General features: G+C 39.8%; 1 protein-coding gene across 1 annotated transcript; it reads left to right on the top strand.

The window, feature by feature from the left end:
* The first annotated feature begins 11314 nt into the window (after positions 1-11314).
* On the top strand, positions 11315-21409 carry lrpap1 (low density lipoprotein receptor-related protein associated protein 1). The gene is made up of 8 exons (XM_041036240.1): positions 11315-11610; positions 12637-12781; positions 15246-15376; positions 15839-15959; positions 17299-17454; positions 18384-18466; positions 19498-19674; positions 20682-21409. Exons 1-8 carry the CDS (start codon positions 11449-11451, stop codon positions 20748-20750), a joined length of 1044 nt encoding a protein of 347 aa, XP_040892174.1. The 5' UTR covers positions 11315-11448; the 3' UTR covers positions 20751-21409.
* Positions 21410-22179: the final 770 nt, after the last annotated feature.

The raw sequence follows: 22179 nt of genomic DNA, 5'->3' as shown, positions 1-22179 counted from the left end.
CACCTGGCAGCTCACCAGGACCCAGGGGTTTTCATTCTTTATTCTCAGCCTTTTGAATTCCAGGGGCAGGTGTATGTTGAGGCTGCGTTCATTCACATGCATTATTTGGGTAAATAGAGTCTAATGCCTCTGTACATGAGATCCGTGGTTTATCATGATACCTGAAGCTTTTACTGTCAGAAAAATGTATGTGCAGGTGGCGCCATGCTGGGATCAGATCACAACAGGGGATTCAAACATGCATTTTTTCCAGAAGCCTGTTTATTTTTCTAACAAAACACCAGTTCAGATTCAGGTGATTTAAATTCCTATCACTAGTTCACACTGAATCAATATTTTTATATTCTACATGGCTTCTGTTTGCTTAATGTGTCATTAGAAAAACATCTCACAGGCACCCTGAGCACTTGAACACAGGCTGAAGAGGAGCTTGTTCCATTATTCATTCATCATCATTCATTATTATTACATTCATACTTGGCTTGGCCTTTTTGGCTAATTTATGTAATTTTGCAAAGCACTCCTTAAGTAGTTTATAAAAGTGGACATTTAACCAACTATAGTTCTGATGCAAAAGATATTGCAGGGCAATTATGCAATTTGTGACCTCAGGGCTACAATATGAATTATTCAAATTAGAAAAACAGTTCCAGGTAAATCTCAATTTTTTAAATTAAAAATCATGTTGAAAAAATCAGTATTTTTATTACCTTGTGCTGGAATACCTATCCTCAAAAGATTAGTTTGACAAAATTGTGATTAGCCATGAATCACCATGAATGATTTGAATGTACATTTACGACAGTAACATCTTTGATGAAAGGAGCTTTAGAAACTTCACAGCTACAACAGCGTGAGAGCAGAAACCTTACAAATCTCCATCATGTAATCTCAAAGTGAAAGTCCAGGGGGAGTACACAATTCAATAGCACCTGTCTAATCTAATGCAGCCCTTCATTCTGTGAGGTGTTGGGCGGATTGGAGGTGTGGGTGTGGAACTATGCAGTGACTGAGGCTGATGCCGATCTTGACTGTGCAGGAGGGCGTCTGACCCTGTCCTGCTGCTTTTTTACCAATCACTATTCAGTGTCTGTACATCTGTACATCTGTGTGTAGTATTCAGTGTTCAGCATTTTACTTTTTTTCCATATTTGCATACACAAAAATAGCAGGCTATTTGTCACACTGTTGACTTACAGCTATTTTGGATTTCATTTAATTAAGTCAGTGTTCATGATAGCACCCTAAGTAAACCATAAAAGTTAAATACCTTTTGTGTGTGATTGTTAAATCTGTATTCCCCACAACAGCCTGTCTACAGCAGGAAGACACTGATCAAGCGAAGCAAATCCTTGCTGTCCACGTACATCCATGCTGGTTTCAGGTCAACAAAACAGCAGGGTCTGCGAGGTAACAAGAGAAACCAGATTTTCACTGTTGGGTCCATGGAGCCAGCTCCAGGCCTCAGCTGGCCTTTGAGAAATAGATTTCTCTGGACAAAGATGCTCTTTTGGAGGAACGGTCACGCTGGGTTTGTCTGTTCCTGCTTCCTCTGTTGTGTCAGCTCTGAATACAGCCCTTTACCCACAGCAGTGGAGACATTTGGCTCTGGTCAGCTCGTATCTCGGCCTTTCGTTACACACACACACACACACACACACAACACAAAGGCTAATTTTATCTTTTTGCCTTAAAAAAAATACTTACACTTCTGGATCAAAATTCACATCTTCTAAACGATCTTAAAATTGTCTTTGTCATTTCAGAAAGGTCTCCCACCACAATAGCGTCTGTTTGCCTCCGTTAGATTAGAGTTTTCATTTTGAGGCATTTCATGACAAACTGTCTCAGACATGAGTGAACTCAAGTCTCATACTGATACATGGACAAGCCCTGGAAACATCTGGTTTGACATAAACTTGTCAAACTTGTCAACAAAGTATGCAAATCATTCTTGCCAGTGAACTCCAGTCTGACAGCTGTTGTTACTGTTTTATTTTACAATCTCAGGCGAGTTCATTATCTGACAGTCAATCTCTGTCTCAGCCAAACGACTATATCATAACCTCTCCTCCATATTCCAGGTATTTGAAGATCTTCTCTACACCTTTGCTGCTTTCCTTTCCAGTTCTACTACACGTATCTGCTTCAATGGAGCTGAAAAAATAAATCGGTACACCTGCACAGAGTCAAGAATAATGTCAGAGCACAAATTATTGGTATTTTTCCTTCTCCCACTCTCGAAAATTACAGGTTTAAGAGTCCTGCTGCAAAGAACAGGTTATTTGGCCACCCCTTTTGTCTTTTTTCCCCCATTCAGCTGTCATCCGTCTCCTCCCAGCTGATCTATATTGTCCCTCGTCTTTCCTTTCCTCTCTGTACACAAAGCAATACCTCCAGGGAATAAATCTGTAAGTGAAGGTTTGCTTTGAAAATTAAAGTCTCTTATTGAATCAAATGAAGCATGGACTCAGGGAGGGAGGAAGGAAAAGGTCAGCAGACTGAGAACATTTAATGAATATTGAATCTACCACCACCACCACTCTCTCTCTCTCTCTCACACACACACAGACACAGACACAGACACAGACACACACACACACACACACACACACACACACACACACACACACACACACATTCACACACACATACAGGAGATGTTTCACTCAGAAGAAATTCCCCCGATATCCCATAAGTATTTCAGTAAATCTACGTACAAAACATAAAAGCAATAACAATATCAATAAAGTTATGTACTTGCAATCTTTTTCCAGTGGGATTGAATGTATTGCACTGGTCAGGATATAACAGAGGTAAAAAGTGGAATATTTACAGCTCTTGTAAATCCTAAACAGGAGTTTAGATTTTTACATTGCATTTCATCTGGTTTTTATTAGTATATTAATGGTAAGATATAAGTCAAATGTCTTAAAGTGTCTCTGAGCAACATTTTTATGTTAACAACGCATCACATGACTACTTGATGTGAAAGGACTCATTCATAGTGACAAACCTACAGAGAGTTATCACCCAGCTCTGCAGTTTCTCTCAGCTCTTCAGAGTGTTTTAGCATTCACTGTTTTGGTTTTCAGGCCTGTACCTTTTATTTTTTTATTCCTTTATTTATATTTTTGTACATTTAGTTACATTATTAACATTTAGTTAATTTGTTTCCTGTTGCAGAAACTACCTGATGAACATAGCAGAACATTTTGCAGCTAAAAAGCCTGATATTTCCTTCAACAGTTGGAACAGACCAAACCAGAGGCGAAAAGAAAAGTGAATATTAGTCCTACATTCATAAAGTGGACACATCTCTGAATGAATGCTAATTTTTCTCAGTGTCTGCTGGATATGTAAGTAACCAGTTGTTTGCTAACTAGTTCACCTTAACAGCTTAAAAATCAAAAAAATCTACTAATTTATAATTACCCCTTCAGCATTGGCTCCACTGCACACGAGTGCTCAACCAAATCAATTATTGTGGCCTTTACTGATTAACTACTCATATAAGTATTTCTCTGGTGATGGGTGATTTGACTGGTTTTAGTATATTAGCTTATGTTTACATTTGCTAAATTGTTGGAAAGGTGCAGCTCGAATGATAGAGGTTTGTTTTTAAGAACATGCATAGCTTGGCAGTTTCAGGTGACAGGTATGACTGAAGTCAAAATAACAGACACGTGAAAGCTCCAGATTTCTAACTGTTCCCTTAACAGTGGATACAATAAAGAGGGTAACTTGACACAACATGCTCTCACAAAACGCAGTGAAATTACAATGATACCTGGAAAGGTCAATAATGTGTTGCTCAGTAAGTAAGACAGTGAACAAAATACGGTTTCCCACCACATAGTCATCAAGAGGAGGAGACATGACTAGAGGCAGGCCACACTTTGACATTTAAATAACACAATGAATAAGGCCTGGTTGACCTCGAAGATGTTAGCCATCCATGTCCATTTCACATCAAATGGTTTGCTTGTTTACCTTGACTATGACTTTCCCATGACCTTTACTAAATGATTTTATACGCTATTATTGTACATCTGCTGTTTTTATTGCTTAAATCTTACTCTACCATTACTTCTGTTATTACTTTAACTTAACCACCAACAAAAGTTTTTACATTACACGTGATGTATTATGGTCACATAATCCATTTGTGAAAAACATGATCAGCACATTATCTGTTTGAGCCTATTCCATAAAGTCTTAATTTGTGAAACAGTAGACTTTCCTTCCATTTTCTTTATTGCTCTCATTTCTATGATTAGTTCACATTATATTCCAATACTCCATAATTGTATTGCATAGGGGAATAACAATCAATATTTCCTATAAGTCTGAGAGTCAACATTTCGCTGTTTCCTTATTTAAAAGAGTGACATTTATATTCACAGATGCTAAACAAGCAACATTTGGTATTCCAGACATTTATCTCCAAGGTGCATGTATATGCTGCACTCTGTAGTTTTAAAACGGTTAAAGATATTGTTTACAAAGGGTACATTGGTTGGAACTTACCAGCTTAAGCACAGTTAGGACTAGGAACACAGTGAGCTCTGGGTCAGCTGCCTCTCATTAATTAAAAGCAACAAATCCCTGGGATAATGGACCTCTGAAGAATTCCCTAAACTTTCAAAATTACATGTCCAGGTGATACTTTCACTTTAAAAGTCAAAAATTGCATTATAAATGCAGTCTGCAGTCATAAGTCATGTTCATCATGATTTCAGTTGTAAAACAGGCTTTTAAACTGGGACTGATTTCCACACTGGAGTTATACATTCATTCAACTTAGTTACATGTTTGATCAATTACAAGGACAAATGTCTCGTACTCACACTCTCTGTGTGTTGATTTTGATAGTGTATTAAAATGAATCGAAACCAATGAGCCCTTGAAGAAAGGAAAAAGTTATTTTTAAAAATTACAGTCCCCAGTAACGTAATTTGTGAGCACACAGGATTTAATGGAGTAATTATATAAAATCACTGGAATTTAAGTGATAAGCGGGAGGGAAGATTGTGTCATAATAAAACAATTAAAAGGTAGGAGTGTGAATCCAAACCTGTCTGAGAATTTTTTCTAACTGAAGTACAGCTACAATAAATTTGTCTGTCAGTGTGAGTGAATAGACTGATTCCTTTCAACTTCAGTGAAGCTGACTGTAAGGCACAAGGACATATTACTGGCAGCACTGCACATGATATTGCACATGCTATTAGGAGACACATCAGCCATATCCATTTCCTATTAAAAATGTATTGCCTTTCCATACCAGTAAGTTTTAAAATAGAAATCTTATAGCTGAAAATGAGTCCCCAACTTACTTATAGCAGCATTACTACCAGTGGTTGTTTAAAAAAAAAGCACATTTCTATTGCTGAACAAAGCCTATACATCTTATGTATGCTGTCTGTTAATGCTATGAAACTGGCCAGTGCAGGTTTTTATATAACGTTCTTCCTTGACAGAATATGTCAATTTTTAGCTCTTCAAAATGATACCTAAAATACTTCAATTTCACATTGTCATGTTCAAGCTGGAAACTGCTTCAAAGATATCAGATGTTGAAAGTCCCCACTGAAAAATGCTGGAAACTGATCATTTTGTAATGCTCTAAATGAGGACGAGAGAACCTTCAACTCTTTGCTGCAAGTATGCAAAAATAGATGCTCTTCTATTTTTCAGCCATGCTCTAAAATTAGCACAGACATTTTAATCACTCAATGTTCCTCATGCACTTCTCGCATACAATTTGTAATGGGTCAGTAAGAGAAGCAAAAGGTGATGGATGGCACAGTGACAAATATGTGAAAAACAAAAGTGAAGATGTACAATAGTTATGGCACAAAATATAAAAATATTACAGGTGTATAGGATCTCCAAAATAGAGATGTGTTCTGGTCCCTGGCATTCCATCAAATCAGCAGCAGCTGCCTCCCAGAAGGACTCTGGCTCTTGCTGAGCTGTGCTGACAAAGCAGGGAGGGTCAGTCCAACAACATGTCGAACATGAGTCCTGCTCAAAGGATGAGCGCAGTCCGCTACCTGGATATCTGGCACAGTTACCCAGGATGTGGCAGTCAGGTTGAACTGGTACAGAGAGAATCAGATGGAAGAGGCGGGGCAGAGGCACAAGCACAAGCTGACTTTGAAAATTATATGACAAATCTGCATCTACAGCATCATGTGATGTGGCACCATATACCTGCAAAAACCATCACTTATTATTTCTTGTAACAGTAACTGAGATTAAGTTTATACAATACTCAGTGAACTTTGCCAGATGAGTATCACACTTTGGAAACAAACCAACTTAGCCATATGCAGCAGGTTTTTTATTTGCATCTCTTACAAATGATACACACTGAATTTCTGTTGCTTTTGTTTTTAATGTCCCTCTTACTCACATTTTTGGTCTGCAGTCTGGTCCCAAATCAAATTAGCATTTTTTACAAAACTTGGAAAGAACATTAAGCTCATGTGTTAACTCAGAAGTCAGGGGGCTCATCTAGTTTGTGCAGGGTGACAATTAAAAGGGAAAATATGATTAAACATAAACGGGGTTGGGGCAGCACAGTGGTGCAGTGGTTAGCACTGATATCTCACAGCAACAAGGTTCTGGGTTGGCTGGACCCTTCTGTGTGGAGTTTGCATGTTCTCCCCATGCGTGTGTGGGTGTCCTCTGGGGCTCCTACTTGGTCCCACAGTGGAAATACACACAGGTTGGGTTAACTGGCAACTCCGAAATTACCCACAGGTGGGAATGTGAGCTTGAATGGCCCTGTGATTCACTGGCAGCCTATCCTCGAGGGTGTATCTTTCACTCAGTGTCAGGTGGGTTTGCCCCCCCAGAACCCTTGAAAAGATGGGCGTTATAGCTAATGGGTGGATTGACAGATGGCAGATGAAAATATGTTTGAGCAGTCATTACATTTTTAAAAACATTTTCTGCTCCAGTACCAAGCTACTGCAAAATGTAGGCAAACTGTTATATTTTATAACCAACTGAAACTATTCCCAGCACTGTGGAAAGCACCATGAAATAGCCGTTAGAAGATTTTGACATACTGAAAGTTCTACAAGTGAATAGCCAATTCCAGCCCAGCTAGACTCTCAGTTAATGTGATGTCTGCTCCTGTTGTTCCCTGCAGTTAAATTAGCACAAGTAATAAGATGATCGAAGCCTGTTTATTGCAGTCATTTGGTCATAATGACTGTTTGTTCGTGGTCAGTGATTGAATATATGTTTTATTTCATTATGACTCTCCCTAACACCCACAGGACAACACAACCTGCTGATTAAACACCTGCTATCTCAATCGCTTTCTTTCTTTCTTTTCTTAAATTCTTTTTTCCTTCCTCTTCTTTCTTCTTTCTCACTTTCTGGCTTTCTTTCACTCTGTCTCTCTTCTGTATCGCACTGTTCTCACACCCCACCGCAGGTAATATCTTTCTTGCCACATAATGGAGGCCAAAGGGAGTCAAAATGATGCCGTCATCAAACATGGTTTATGTAAGAATCATGGTACTGTGAGCTGTTTGCTGTTCCACAGTCTCCCCCTGGCCTAACATCTCTCTCTTTCTTGACTTCCCTCTCCAGAGACCTGCCTGCAGACACATATTTGTGCAATATCACTCACCTTATCACAACCAAACCAACATCTAACACTCACTCACTATTTGATCCATTTGTGATCTATGATAGTACAATTTAACCCAATTGATTTTTTATCTATAAACATGTCAAGTAATCCAGGGCTGCACAAGGGTATCTTTAATAAGACTACAGCACATTTCTGTCTAAGATAACAGAAAGACATCACTTTGATCGATTGTTAAAGGGCCTGTTTCTCAATCACAACACAACAGCTACAAAATAACGTGTTGCACATTGAACACAACTTCATGCAAAGTTTTGTGCTGATACAGCCAAATTAGAACACTTACTGAAGTGTAAATTCCAATTTATTTTTCATCTGATGACATGGACCAGTGATGCATATTAAAATGTCACTGTAATTATTAGAAAGTGTCTTTTCTTTATATATTAATTGTACACAACAAAAAAGGAAGAAAAAGAAAGAAAAGAGTTTTTACAGGCCACCCTTGTTTTAAACAATCTCTCATAAATGTCATTAATGTAGTTTTTATTTCTTTATTTGTCGGGAAAGTCACTTAAACATCTTAACATTGCCCATCATCCCCTAAGTGTGCATGCATGTGTGCACTGATGCTGCAGGTGTGCCAGAAGCTGAGATGCTGTGATGGGATACTGAGAGCATCTCAGAGCCTTTGACAAGGTGGTGTTGATCTTACATGAGTAAATGTACTTACCACTGGTATTCATTTACCGAGCTGATTTTTAATATTTGCACAAACCAGGTATTTAAGAACTCTTTTCTGTAATAAACCTTCCACTGTAATCAAACTTTCCATGCACTATGTTAAACAATGCTGTTCAATGAAGACACATAGTCTCTTAACCCCTGCTCTCGTACATGTTGCTTCAGTACACTGATCCAATACTGCAAGTGTGCTCTATTGCAATATGCATTCTAAGTCCCACTAGATGACCAAAACTTCAAAGTAAAGCCACTGTTATATAAAGTGATGCTTCATCAATGCTCACAACTTGCTGGTGCATGAACTCCAGCATATTTCATAAGTCACAAATGTCTGAGCTCAGTGACCCCTGAAGAAACATCAGTGAAGGAAGCAGCCAGGCATCTATATCTCATCTCAGTCCTTTGAACAGTGTGCCCCCCTTCCTCCAAGGACGTCTCGTGGCCAGCTGGTAAGCACTGTATCTCCACAAGCCTGGAGATCTAGATGACTGAACAAATTAATCTTTGTCAGGAAAGAGTATACAAGGCTGTACTCAGTCTCTAAGGAAAGTTGTTTGTAAGGAAAGTTGTTTGACCAAAGAAAATGTCCCCATAAACACAGCTGCCAACCCCAACAATATCTGTTCATCTGTCAGTGTTGGAGTTACAGTGTATAAGTCAGTAATAACCAGGTGACAGAGATTATGCAGCTAATTTATCTTAAGTCTCCCATTTCTGTGCAAACAAATAACTTCTACAGGTAAAATAACTATAGATAGAACAGCCTGGTAAAATAATACAATGCTACATTTATTGAATATAAAAATACCTGATTTATTATTATTTGGTCTACTGTGTCACCAAATGCCATTAAATTAAAATGAATTTATCTACAGATGATTAAATTTGCTTGTTTTTAAACAATGTAATTTAAAGTCAGAGCCTTTTTTTCCATTTTTTTGTGATAAATGGTGGATTGCAGATTTAAAACTACTCTGAAAAACGATGCGATTTGTTTGTGTCTTTTGTTGAGCGGTTATGAATTGTTGCTTGGCTCCCACCCACAAGTCCATTATTCATTTACTCCGTCTTTCTCTCCCTCTCTTCAATTCAATACAATTCACTTTCAGCTGAATGAGATTTATTGACATTAAAGTTCTGAAACAATATTATCAGGGCGAGCAAGTACAAAACGATGTCTTTCTGTCTGACTGTCCGTCTCTCTTCCTTTTCCCATCTCTTTCTCCCAGTTTAATATAGTTTAACTGAATTTAGTTCAGTTATTGTGGTGTGTTGGCATGAATGCTGTATAAACAATTTTTTTTTCAAAGCGACCAGTTCAGTAGATCAATAATAAAAAGCTTGCTCTCATTCTGTCTCTCTCTAAATCCATTTAGCTTGGCTGGCATGAATATGTAATGAAAAATATCAATTGTTCATTTAGAAAGGTGTGTGTGTGTGTTTGTGTTTGTGTGTGTGTGTGTGTGTGTACTTTCATGAATTATTAATTATTAAGTATTACATTATCAACATGTATATGTATATCTGCCATATACAGTATTTATTGAGGGTTGTGATTTGATTTCACTGCATCTCCTTTAAACTCAATTACTGGAGAACATTTTTACACATCACAAATGTTCAGACATCCTTACAACAGCAAGGTAAATGGTGAAACCTATTAATATCTAGAAACATGAAAACCATAAATATCAAATCAATAAACAGTCTGAAAGGGTTGGAATGAGGAATTATTATAACAATGCTCTATTACTGATGACGGACAGCCAATATATTTTTTTCTTTTTTTGTCTTAAATGAGCATAAATTGCACAATAATAGAGGAAACAAACAACAATACAGACATCAGAGATCTACTTTAATAAAAATTTGTACAAAAACGCATGCAGAAGGTATGAAAAAATATTATAAAAATAATATAACAATGAAATATTATTTATTTATTATAATATATGTGTGCGGGTTTGGGATTTAAATACAAAAAATAATCATCAAAACTTTATTTTTAATGTATTTTAAATTTCAACCATCAGTGCAGCTTTAAGGTATTTTTTCGCTTATGAATAAATCATTTTTGCAAGAAAACTTATTTCTAATTCAATTAATATTTAATTAGCATAACAATAGCATATTACATAACAATCTGAAAAAAAAATAAGATACCATCAACTACATCAAAAGTAAATGTTTTGAATCACTCAAAAAGCTTTTCTCCTTCAAAAAGATGGATGACAGCTTCTCTCTCTTTTAAACAAAATACAAGAACATTTGTGAAGAATCTCAAAGTGAACTTCTTTAACCTTGATAGAAATACGTGTAGGGGATTAACCAAGTTCTCTTCAGATCTGCAGAAAGAAAAAACAACCCCATAGGCCAGAGGTGTCCAAACTGCCCCACAAAGGGCAGTGTGGCTGCAGGTTTTTGTTCCAACCAAGCAGCAGCACACCAGACTTGACTCATTTAATCAACTGATCTCAGTCTTCAGACAGCTGATTGGTCAAACTGTGTGCTCTTGATTGGTTGGAACAAAAACCTGCAGTCACATTGCCCTTTGTGGAACAGTTTGGACACCTCTGTCATAGGACTTTTACAGAGGGACTAAGTCTGTTTTTGAGCGTGCTTTACCTCTTCGCTTGTAGTTTCAAAACTAACTAAACAGACTCTGATCAGGAAGCCCCTTTAAACTTCTCCTGCAGACCACAGCCCATCACCATCATCATGTGGTACGTGTGGATGTGAGCAGCATCCAGTCACGTAAACGCGTGGAGCATTTCTATTTGCTCAGTCTTAGCAGCCCTCGTTGCTTGGTGACGAAGCAGAGATGCATTTCGAGAACTGTAGTTTAATGAAGAGCGTTTCCCCTTTACTTGAAATGAAAGCGCTGGGATAGAAAACTACAAATCCCATAATGCGCGTCTTAAGGAAGTGCCTTCCCCTTTTGAGCACATGACTTGTGGTACTGTAGCGAGCCACAATAACAGAAACAGTTGAAGTGCTGTCCTGCTAATTTTGGTGGGGGGCGGGTTAGCCTAGCTACAGTTTTTCGGCGCCTTTTCTTCTGTTGTTGTTTTTGTAGAGATATTTCTAAAATGAAACTGCAGTGTTTAGTCGTTGCCCTGTGTCTCGGTGTGGGTGTAATGGCTGGGAAATACTCTCGGGAAGTGAACGAGCCCAAGCCGAGCGGCAGTGATGGGCAAACGGTGGAGTTCAGGATAGCCAAGCTGAACCAGGTGTGGGAGAAGGCTAAAAGGGTGCGTATGTAAAAATGAGAGGTCTGTTCACATGAAACTCGGCTGTACCAACTGTGCATAGTGACTCAAATACACTGAGACACGTAACGGTCGTTAAGGCCCATCAAACACAGCTGAATCCACATAGATGGCTTTTTATCATTACATTGAGAACAATGTATTCACCTTAATTAAGATGTAGTGTTAACGCTCATATACTGGGTTCAAGCCGATAAGCAAGTGTGCATCACTACACATCCATAAACTCTGGTGTCCAGTAAACATAGTGTATTTATCAGCTGTGCAGGTAGTCTTTGTTTAATGAGCTTAGGTTGAATAGTTTGCATCCAAGAAGCTGGATAATCAAGCATATTACCAGAGGATTGATGGGAGTACAGATGGACATGGGGGTAAAGAATGAGTATAATTCTTCTATTTTAAAATAACCGCAGCAGAGGACCTTTGAGCAACTACCCAGTTGCCCCTGTAGACCTCAGTGGTCTCCAGCAAAAGACAATAATTGTGGATATCTCTCTGGTTGAAATATGTCCACTATTAGGTAGAAAGACACCAAAGTCAGAATACTGTAAAGTATATATCTAACTGGAAAAGTGAACAATAAATGAGTAGCAAGTCAAACAACTCTTCTCCTGTATGCCGTGCTTTATTCACTAAAAATAATATCCTCTGCTATTTTTACTTCATAAGAGTTGCTGAAGTAGTTGAGTCTTCAGTCAGAGCAGACTGTCCACAGTGACCTGCCCTGTTTTCAGACCAGAGCAGAATGTGATCTTGAAGTCTGTCATCAAGGTCAGAGAAAGATTAGAATTGAGCTTTAATCTGTGTAGTATGTGTCCAGCTCTGCTTGAGCAAAAGCTTCTCTAGGAGCTGAGTTTTTCCATTTACATTGATCAAACGACCTACAGAATAATTAACTTTACAGTTTCAGCCTGTTTTCTTCTCACTCCTTACCCTTCCCTGTCCTCAAACCTTCTCCCTCCTTCTGTCTTACTTTTATTAAGTAGACTCGTGTTCTGGTTTTGATAGATGCAGTTGTCCCCAGTGCGGCAGGCTGAGCTGCACAGTGACCTGAAGATCCAGGAAAAAGATGAGATGCAGTGGAAAAAGATGAAGGTGGAGGGGCTGGATGAAAATGGGGAGAAAGAGGCCCAGCTCCGACGTAACTTCAATGGTGAGAGTCCGTGCTTGCGGGTGCAGTCAGGAATAAGTTGGATTGTTTTCTCCACTTCAAACTAAATTCACTTTCGAGTCACTGTGCCATGAATGTTCAGTCACCAATCTTGGCGATGCCACTCTGTGCTGAAATTCTTATGATTTTGACAAATAATTAACGCCGCTGACACAGAGGAACACATTGTTCTGGATAAGAGAGCTTATGTAATAAACTCTGTCACTTGGCTGGTAGAATAACAAATGTTCTACCAACAAAATCCCCAAAGAACTGTAATTGCTCATCCCTGTCAAGGGATGTTGCTAAAGCGTGTTTACAGAATCCCCATTTGAAATGAACATTGTAGCTGTATCCATATGCATGCATATTGCATTATATTTAGCAAGCATATGAAAGGTATAAATATAGATGAAACACCAGCAAAGAAATATTTCATTGTGGACCTTGTGATTAGAGGATTTAAACATGCCATAATGCTTTGCACCTTCATGATGATGATGATGTCAACAGTGTTGCCACTGGATACCAAAGTTATGACTTTCAGTACCGATACGATCCTGGGTTATCATGGCGGTTGGCACAACAATGATGCCTGCTGGGGGTGGAAGCAGAGCGCTGCACACACACACACACTGCCCTGCTGACGCCCATTACCACAACGCTTATGAAATATAGCTTTTATTAGAACATTGTCATTTTTAAAGTAGCGATACCAATGAAATGGGGTATATTACCTTTTTCAGGGCACATTTATATGGGGAATGAGAGTGGAAGCATCAATTTCAAATTCAATATATTTTTTCACAAGTGTGCTCTTGACCTGTGAAGAATGTATTAACAATTCAGACATAGCTACTGTCCCAGCAGTTTCCTCAGATTGTAAAAGGTCAGGACAGGCACACTCAGGCAATCAAATCCTAGATTAAACCCTGTAGCTGATGTATGAGTGTGTGAAGGGATCTTCTCCTCAGAATCTGCTGGCAAAGACCCAGCCATAAACAGTACACCAGTCTGTTTAGCATTCTGCTGCTAACAGCCAGTGGACTTCCCTCCCTCTGGCAGCCCGGGCAGCAGTCCACCAGCCCTGGACTCCTCTCCCTCTGAACTCCCCAGTGGTGGAGTGACCTTCCAACTCCGGGCAGAGGAGCAGAGTCACTTTCTGCTCTTTTGTAGACTAAATATAAATCTTTAAGAAGGACCTCAAGTTCCCCTCTCCCCTCTGGATCACGCCTTTCTCCTTCTTGCCATCTTTCTAAATTGGCTCAAAAAGATTTTTTCTCTCTCCCAGTTTTTTCTTTCAGTGTTTCAGTATTCTCAGTTTGAAATGCCAAGACACAAATCAACACCTTGCCTGTTGTACATTGGACAATCTGGGAACCTAAGCTTGTTTTACTGTTTGCACTCATTGCAGATCAATGGGCCAAGAGCCTCCACTGAAACCATAAAGTGTAAAATATGTACAAGCCCAGCATTAACACAGACATTGTCATCAACTTCTTGCACCCTGTTTATGAGGCTTTTAAACTAGACACCTGCATGTGGACTCTCTCCTAATGAATTATAAGTGGTTGATAAGTGACTCTGATGGGTTACTACAGTGTAGAGATGATGCTGAATCAGCTGCTGCAATAACAGTTTACTGGAGCAGAGTAAAGAGGGTAGAGCCTCTTCAGAGCAAAGTCCAACTTTATGTTGGGCTGTAGCAGTGTAAAATGTTGGGACTAGACTGATAGTATATTGTGCTGTTCAGTATTTTTTGCACAAAAATGACAGATATCTAACAAATTAGGTACGGAAATGCCAACTACTACTACTAATCAGTTATCTTTCCTGGAAAATATGTGTTCTGGCAGTTTTTGGATCCATTTAGAATATTGTTTTTAATCTTTTGTCTTCTTTTACCTTCTTTTACCCTGTAGGCACACTGCCAAGTAGTGGGTTGTGTAAGGTGTTCTGTTCAGTGAGTGAGTGGGAGGGTGAATGAGCTTTTTCCTCCCCTCTCACTCTCATCTCTAAATATGACGTTTCTCACAATGTGTGACAAAATGCACGCCTATATCTCCTACTGTGCATCTCTAACGTCAAGAAGAAAGTGAAGCTAGTCTGTTTTGATAAGCTCTCATCAGCTGTCAACTCTAAAGCGTGTATGGTGGCCTGCTCAGTTTATTTTCAGCAGCTGATTCATTAGAGATTCTACTCTTTGCTGTTCTCTTCTATGTGGTGATTTGGAATTAATGAGTTGCTTTCAAGGGTTGTGTGCCTCTAGGTAATTTTTGATGTGAAATGTTTTAGAGCCTTGTTTAAATGTATATATACAGTGTGTGTGTGTGTGCATATATATATATATACACACACACACACACAGCTTCTTCTCATGACAACCTCAGCTGTTACTCCTTACAGCCTTATGTCAGCATCATTTATGGCAGTGCTAGTAAAAGGCATGTTGTGTTATGTTATGCAGTGATCCTGGCCAAGTATGGGATGGATGGTAAAAGGGACACACGACCACTGGAGAGCAACTACCTGAAGGACCACGACACCAAGGAGGGAGACATGTTTGATGATCCCAGGCTGGACAAACTCTGGAACAAGGTGCGTGTTTGAATTTGTGTGCAAAGGAATATATTTTGGGAACGACGCCTTGATTTCATGCCCTCGTCTACACAGCTTCATTAAATGTGATTAAATATCATTAAGTGCGATTAAATGTAAATGTGATTAAATAGAATAAAGACATGAACCTCAAATCAACTAAAAAATAATGAAATAAAATAAGAATCTCCTATAATCAAATTAAAAGGTAAACAGAATGAATCAGGGGGTTAAAAGCTTTTGAGGTTACAGTTACAAGGCTTTCATTCAGCAGCCCCAGTAGTGTCTAAATGCAGCTCTTATATGGAACACAGTAACACATTATTTTTTGTTTTTAAGCACAAAATAATAACTTTTAGCGTAAATTATTTTCATAAGCTTGTGCTTTGACGGCTGTGTTACTTTTTACTTTACTGCTTTTGAGACTAACTCCTTCTGCCTCCGATGACTCTTCCCCACCAGGCTAAGAGCTCAGGAAAATTCTCTGATGAGGAGCTGCTGAGCCTTAAGAAGGAGTTCCAGCACCACAAAGACAAGATCCACGAGTATAATATCCTCATGGATACCGTCAGCAGGACTGAGGGTGAGCTGCTTCAGTCACTCCCTTTGTTCTCCTGCCAAGCAGAGGTGTCACACCACCTCTGCTTAGTCTTATTAATTAATATATTTTTCTGAAGCCAATTTCAAATACATATTCAAGCTAAAATCACACACAAATTCTGTGACACACCTATTTGTATTATTTGTATTATATACAAGTTCCAGAGACTTTGACTTTGATGAGCCTTTAAGCTCTGTTCTCCTCTCTGCTGCTGTGTCCTTGTTGTTTGAAATCTCTTACGGCACTTTGAATTACATATTTTCTGTCCTCTCAGCTCTTACTAGCTTCTTTCACCTCTGTGTGTTTTTGTATAATTATGGTTCAGCTTTGCTCCTAAACTCATACAGAATAATGTAACATTTACATAAAGTAGTTTCCAAAGCACATTTATGCAAAAAATACATACTGCAGGGCGGTCATCCAAAGCTAAGCACCAAGTCTGGAAATGCTTCCTGTCTGTTTGTTCAGGCCAGTGGTCGTGTACATAGGTGGCAGGTATCAGACCTCACATGTTTCCACCCACTGCTCTGTGCTCTATCAGTGCTTGTCACATCACATGAAGCTGTGAGTTTTAATCCCAACTGACAGGCCCCACTATGTTTGAGATAGACGGGGGGAGGACAGGCACGTCTCTTTCGGACTTGACTGACACTTTGCAGCTGTTTTGTGCCAGAACTTTTCCGTTAGCTCTCCGTGCTGTGTTTCTGCCGAACAAGCCAGGGGTGTTTTTCTGCTTGTCTGATGTGTTTAAAAATTGAGCCAATCACATGTTGCCTGGAGGGGAGCCTCCGTGCACCTCCGCAGCACCACCACCTCCATCCACTGCCTATCTAGGTTCCCCACTCTCCATTTCGTCTCAGGTTTGTTTTTTTCCTTTTGATCCAAATGTCAAGCGTTATCATTGAGTCAGTGTGGCACTGTCCAGTCAGCCTTTGTTCGCTTTTTACCTCCCCGCCTTTTTCAAGGGTGAGACAGGCAGGAATCTCATAACCACACTGATGTCGGAGACTTAACCAATAAGATTAGACTCACAGGCTGCTCAATGTTCTTATGGAAAAATAAATGTGATATATGGAGAAAAAGTCAGCCCCTGTGAAATGTTGTAAAATTCTCACGGTGTATTTTATGGCTGCTACTAAACGCTCCTTATTGAATTCTGTTTTTCTTTCTCTCCTTTATTGCTAAAATTTCATCTGTTCTTCTCTGTCTCGTTCATCCTCCCATCTATAACACCCACTCAACCCCATGGGCTTTGAACTCCTAACCTGACCTGTCACCTCCTCTCACCCACAACTTTCCCTCCGTCTGTTTGTCTTAACAGAAGTCCACAAGAATGTGATTTCTCCCCTGGAGGGCGACGCCAAAGAGCATGTGCTGCACCAGAAGCACACAGAGCTGAAGCAGAAAATGAGAGACCTCAACCAGGGCTTCGAGCGCCTCCGTAAGCTCAGCCACGAGGGCTTCTCTGAAGACAGCGGTGAGGGAGAGAAAACACACACACACACACACAGTGTGTGTCTGTTTCAGCATCTGAGTTTCACTCTGCATTTTTCTCATCAGCTCAATCACTGGGATTTGGACTCGTAATAACACGCTCTGCTGTATCACGGTTGGTGAGCGTTGATACACTAATGGCTTAACACAAGTGTTTTGTGCTTTTAGTTTCAAATTGAATGTCTCTGAAATGGAAAGAATGTGGAAAAAGATTTGTTTCAAACAGGGTTACATAAAGCAGCCCATAGTGCAGCAGCTATGCATTTATGTAAACCAGCTTGTCCTTGTGCTATCTAACTTGGAGAAAGCATCCATTGCTCTCATGATTTAATTTTTCTTGTAGTTTATAGTCTTTTATCTAATTCGGCTGCTTTTTGTCGAGTGTACTGCAGGTTTTTTTTGGGGGTATGTGAGGTCTCAGTTGTGCAGGTTTCTGTGGGAGTCTGTTGGGGAGTTTAGATGAGGCCGTTGTTTCTCCTGCTGATTCATACTGACTCCTTTACTTCCTCTTTACTCACTTCCCTCCAGGTTGTTTCTCGCTCAGCCACTTGTTCTCATCCTTCCCTCACTCCCCGTCTCCTCTTGCACAAAACAGTCTCAGTCTCCTTCTGCCTGTTTAATTCATCTGGTTTTGTTATTCATGCAGTTTTGTAATGCTCGGGGAGTGGCAGCAACTGAAGCTGAGATGTGAATGCAAGCAGTTTTCTTCTCTTTTATATTGTATGTGTATACCAAATGATTAAGCAACCAGGGTGGTTTGTTGCTGTGATTGTATCTTAAAAAACATCTGCTGTGGCTGCTCCTCTTCAAAGGTCCCTCCCTCTTGAGTATGCGAGTATTGGTGAGGCTCCAAACTGTCTCCTTGGACCGTTTATCTCTTCATCTTTATCCCTGCCTGTTCTTCCTCTGTAGAGTTTCGGGAGCCTCGTGTGATTGAACTGTGGGAGGCTGCCAAGAGGGCCAACCTCACCAAAGATGAGCTGGACTCTCTCAAGGTAGCTCTTTAATTAATCTCTTATGACAGTTTTTTGGACACTCCTGCTCTCACTTTCCCCTTTTCCACCAAGACAATTCGAGAGCTGGTCCGGAGCCGTTGCCAAGTCTCGAACCAGTTCTTCATTTTTCAGCGGCTCTCAGCCAGGAAAACTGGTTTTAGAGCAGCACCAACACTTTGCTGGTCTAGTACCAAGAACCTGTTTACATCAGGGGCTACGGGCAGAATTATTGTGGCCAACTAAAACTTTGTGACCGCCATTTTTAAAATTTTGGAAATGTTCAAAATCAACATCAGAATATTTGGATTTTGGAAAGAGACAACAGAGTGCTTGGCATTAGTGTTGCTAGGGAAGCGAAGACGTATACAGACGTGTTTAGTGACGTAATGACGTGGCTCTATGGTCGCTCTCTAGCCTGTGGAAAAGCAGACTGGTCCTTAGAAGGTGCACAAGTTGAACCAACTCTTAACTGGCACCAGAACCAGCCCAGCACTGGCACCTAGAGTGGCACTGGGGGGAAAGGGACTTACTGATTTGTTTCTCGATAGCACTCTTTGTTTTATCAGACTGCTGAGTCTAAATCTCAGAATACAACTCTTAGAAACTTTTTAATCAAGTGCTCTTTTGGTAACAGCAGTATTGACTTTTGTAGTGTACTTGTAGCTGAGCACTACCTGTGTATGGTGAGCCATAAAGCAAAGAGTGCACCCTATTATGATCACATTTTATGCATTACACGTTTGAAATGCACAAGTATTCCACTCCTCTGTCTCTCACTGTGCTTCTTTCACCCTTTTGTCCCATGAGCGGCTGAACGCAGTGAACAACTCAATTTAAACTTCAGTTTTTTAAAAACATCTGGCTCCAAAATCAGATGTATGGCAGGGAAACGTTCAGATAGTATTTTCCACGTGACATTTCCACTCTTGTCTCTACTTGAAATGCATATCAGCTCCCCTGTGCAGCTGTGCATGTAATTGAAGGTGAACTGAACTTGCACCCCTCTGCAATCGCTGCCCTCCTTTCCTTAGGAGGAGCTGCATCACTTCGAGACCAAGGTGGAAAAGCACAGCCATTACCAGGAGCAGCTGGAGCTGTCCCACCAGAAGCTGAGACACGTGGAGGCTTTAGGAGACAAAGAGCACATCAAGAGGAACCAGGAAAAGTACAACACACTGGCGGAGAAGACCAGGGAGATGGGCTATAAGGTAAGGAGGGAAGCTGTCTGTTAGCTCCACATTTTGGCATAAAACACAGCTATGGACCAATGGCTGACTGCTCACCAGCTGTCGAAACTAATGTGGCAAAATGGGAAGGGAATGAAACACTGCTATAGGGCTGAGAAAATGGAGAAATTGGAGACAAAGGTTAACAGCACCTCATATTGTTCCTGTCGTAGAAGGGTAAGACTCTCATTGTGGAGTTACAACTCAACAGTTCATGGTAATAAACCAAAAGCTGTTGGATAATGTGGAGGAGCTCCAAAAGGAAAAGCTTCGATCAAACATTGTTTTAGATTCTGTATATTAAATATCATCAGAAAAAAGCATGCTGTTAATTCGAAAACAGGCATGTATGTTAATTAGATTAGATAAATTCTAAAGCAGGATTTGTGTTGCAGATGGAGAGTCTGTTTGTGATTAATAAATGTTCCAGGTTTTATCACATTTTTGTTTGTGTGTGTGACCAGTGGTTGATGCCAAATAAATATTAGCACAAATATCAGTCATCTTTGTGTCAAAATGTACCAACAGGTGTTAACATATATGCTCTTAGTTCAGATATTATTAATTATTAGTATTATTTAAGATTTGTCTTACTGTATACAGTAGTAGTGGTAGTAGTAGTATTCAGTGATAGGACAATCAAGCCAGCTAGCATTATTTAAAGAGGGTCTGAGTCTGAAGGAAAAATTTACAATAAAAAATATGATACAGTAGCTAACAAGCTGCACCAGGATTATTAGCATCAGTTCAATGATCAATAATCTTAATATAAACTATTTACTCTGTTGTTGTAGACATTAAATGTAGTGGCATATTGTGTTAAAGCTCCCACATGCCCATGGTACACTCACACAGGTCACTTAATGTTGCCAGGTTAGACCTGGCACGTGTTTGTATGTGTTCTGATTTGTATTGACATAAAAAGATATGTTGGACAAAACAGAGAGACAGTGTTGACACTGACTGTTGATTCTTTGTCTTGGTTTCAGATGAAGAAACACATGCAGGAATTGTCCAACAAGATCTCTGGTGAGGGACTCCAGCACAATGAGCTCTGAGAGGCTCCGATCATGGTCATCACATCAGTGAAGGTTGGATGAACTGAAACAATTCCCTCTAAAACTACACACAGCGTACGCTACATTCCCCCCACTCCCTTTCATCTACTGTAAAAAGAATCAGTGTTTTTCCACGGAAAGTTTTCTACTTTTCTAGCGTTGTTAGTTGTTGATTTTACAAATCGCTGAATGAATGAATTGTGCGTTGTTTGTACATACTATGCATATGAGAGATTTCTTATAAATCAGCTGGACTTACTGTGGGAACTACTAGGTCAGATTGTCAGTCACGGTAAAGATAAAATATCAATTAAATAGTTTACATACCAGTCTGGTACTCTGTGGCAACATTTATAGGTTCAACCAGTGACAGGCAAGTGTGGAAGAAATGTCTGGTTGTAGTACAGAAACTGAAAATGTGGCCAAGAAAGCCAAATTTTGTGGAGGTGGCTGTTGAGGGATGGACAGCAGCAGCTGAGTCAGTCCGAACCAGATGATGTAGTTCAGCTGCTGAGCGATGATGGTTCAGGTCCTGGGGAACAGCCAAACCAGCTCCGCGAGTACTTCATCCTGTAGGAGTATTGGCACATTGGTGGCCAGACAATTTGTCTACGCCTGTCTGTCATTAGGTGTGCAAGTAATAAATGCTACATCACATACGCTGTTACTACTGTAGTGATTCATACCATGGTCTGCTGAAATATTGTAATGTTACTGCTATTGTCAGATCAATATAAAATGAAGAATACTTCAGGTAAGAAGCACTGAAACCTTGAAACATGAAATTGTAACAGCAATCTTTAATATTAAGATACAGGTGCCAACAACATACAAAGAGTGATATTTTAAAAATATAGTTTCATATAATTCATATTGTCTTGGCATAAATTAAAGCAGTTACTATTTACACGTCCTGTAGACAAAAGCCGTCCCTGTAGTGACATTAACAGGCTGTTCTCAGTAAAAAATGTTTATGCCTTATGTTGTTTCTTCCTCCTCATCTCCTCCTCAGAGACGCCGGTGGGGAACTGCCGCCATAAAAATAAATTACTGTCAAATATTGGACAATTTGTCCTGATGATATCAAAAGGGAGGTGAGAAATTGGAGCACACACTGTGGTTTTCCATTCATCAAGTCTTGCCCTCTCAAAGACCAGAAGCAGAGACATTGATTACTGTGATGAATAATGTTACTGGCCGCCTGATTACTCTGTCATGTCCTGCTTGGGCCACATGGGCCTGAATTAATGTAATATACACCCGAGATATAACTCTAAGCTGCTTATTTCAATCGAATGCTTTTAAGCGCTTATGTGGAATGATTGCCAAGCAAGCTGGGACTCTTAGCAGTCGACTGTAAGGTGTCAGTGCGATGAGAAGGCCTTGATCTCATTATGTGATCAGACTATGCTCTAAACCTGTGATAAAT

This window comes from Toxotes jaculatrix, chromosome 4 (assembly GCF_017976425.1).
Source record: "Toxotes jaculatrix isolate fToxJac2 chromosome 4, fToxJac2.pri, whole genome shotgun sequence".
NCBI lineage: Eukaryota > Metazoa > Chordata > Actinopteri > Toxotidae > Toxotes > Toxotes jaculatrix.
This window is presented reverse-complemented; position numbering and strand designations above follow the sequence as displayed.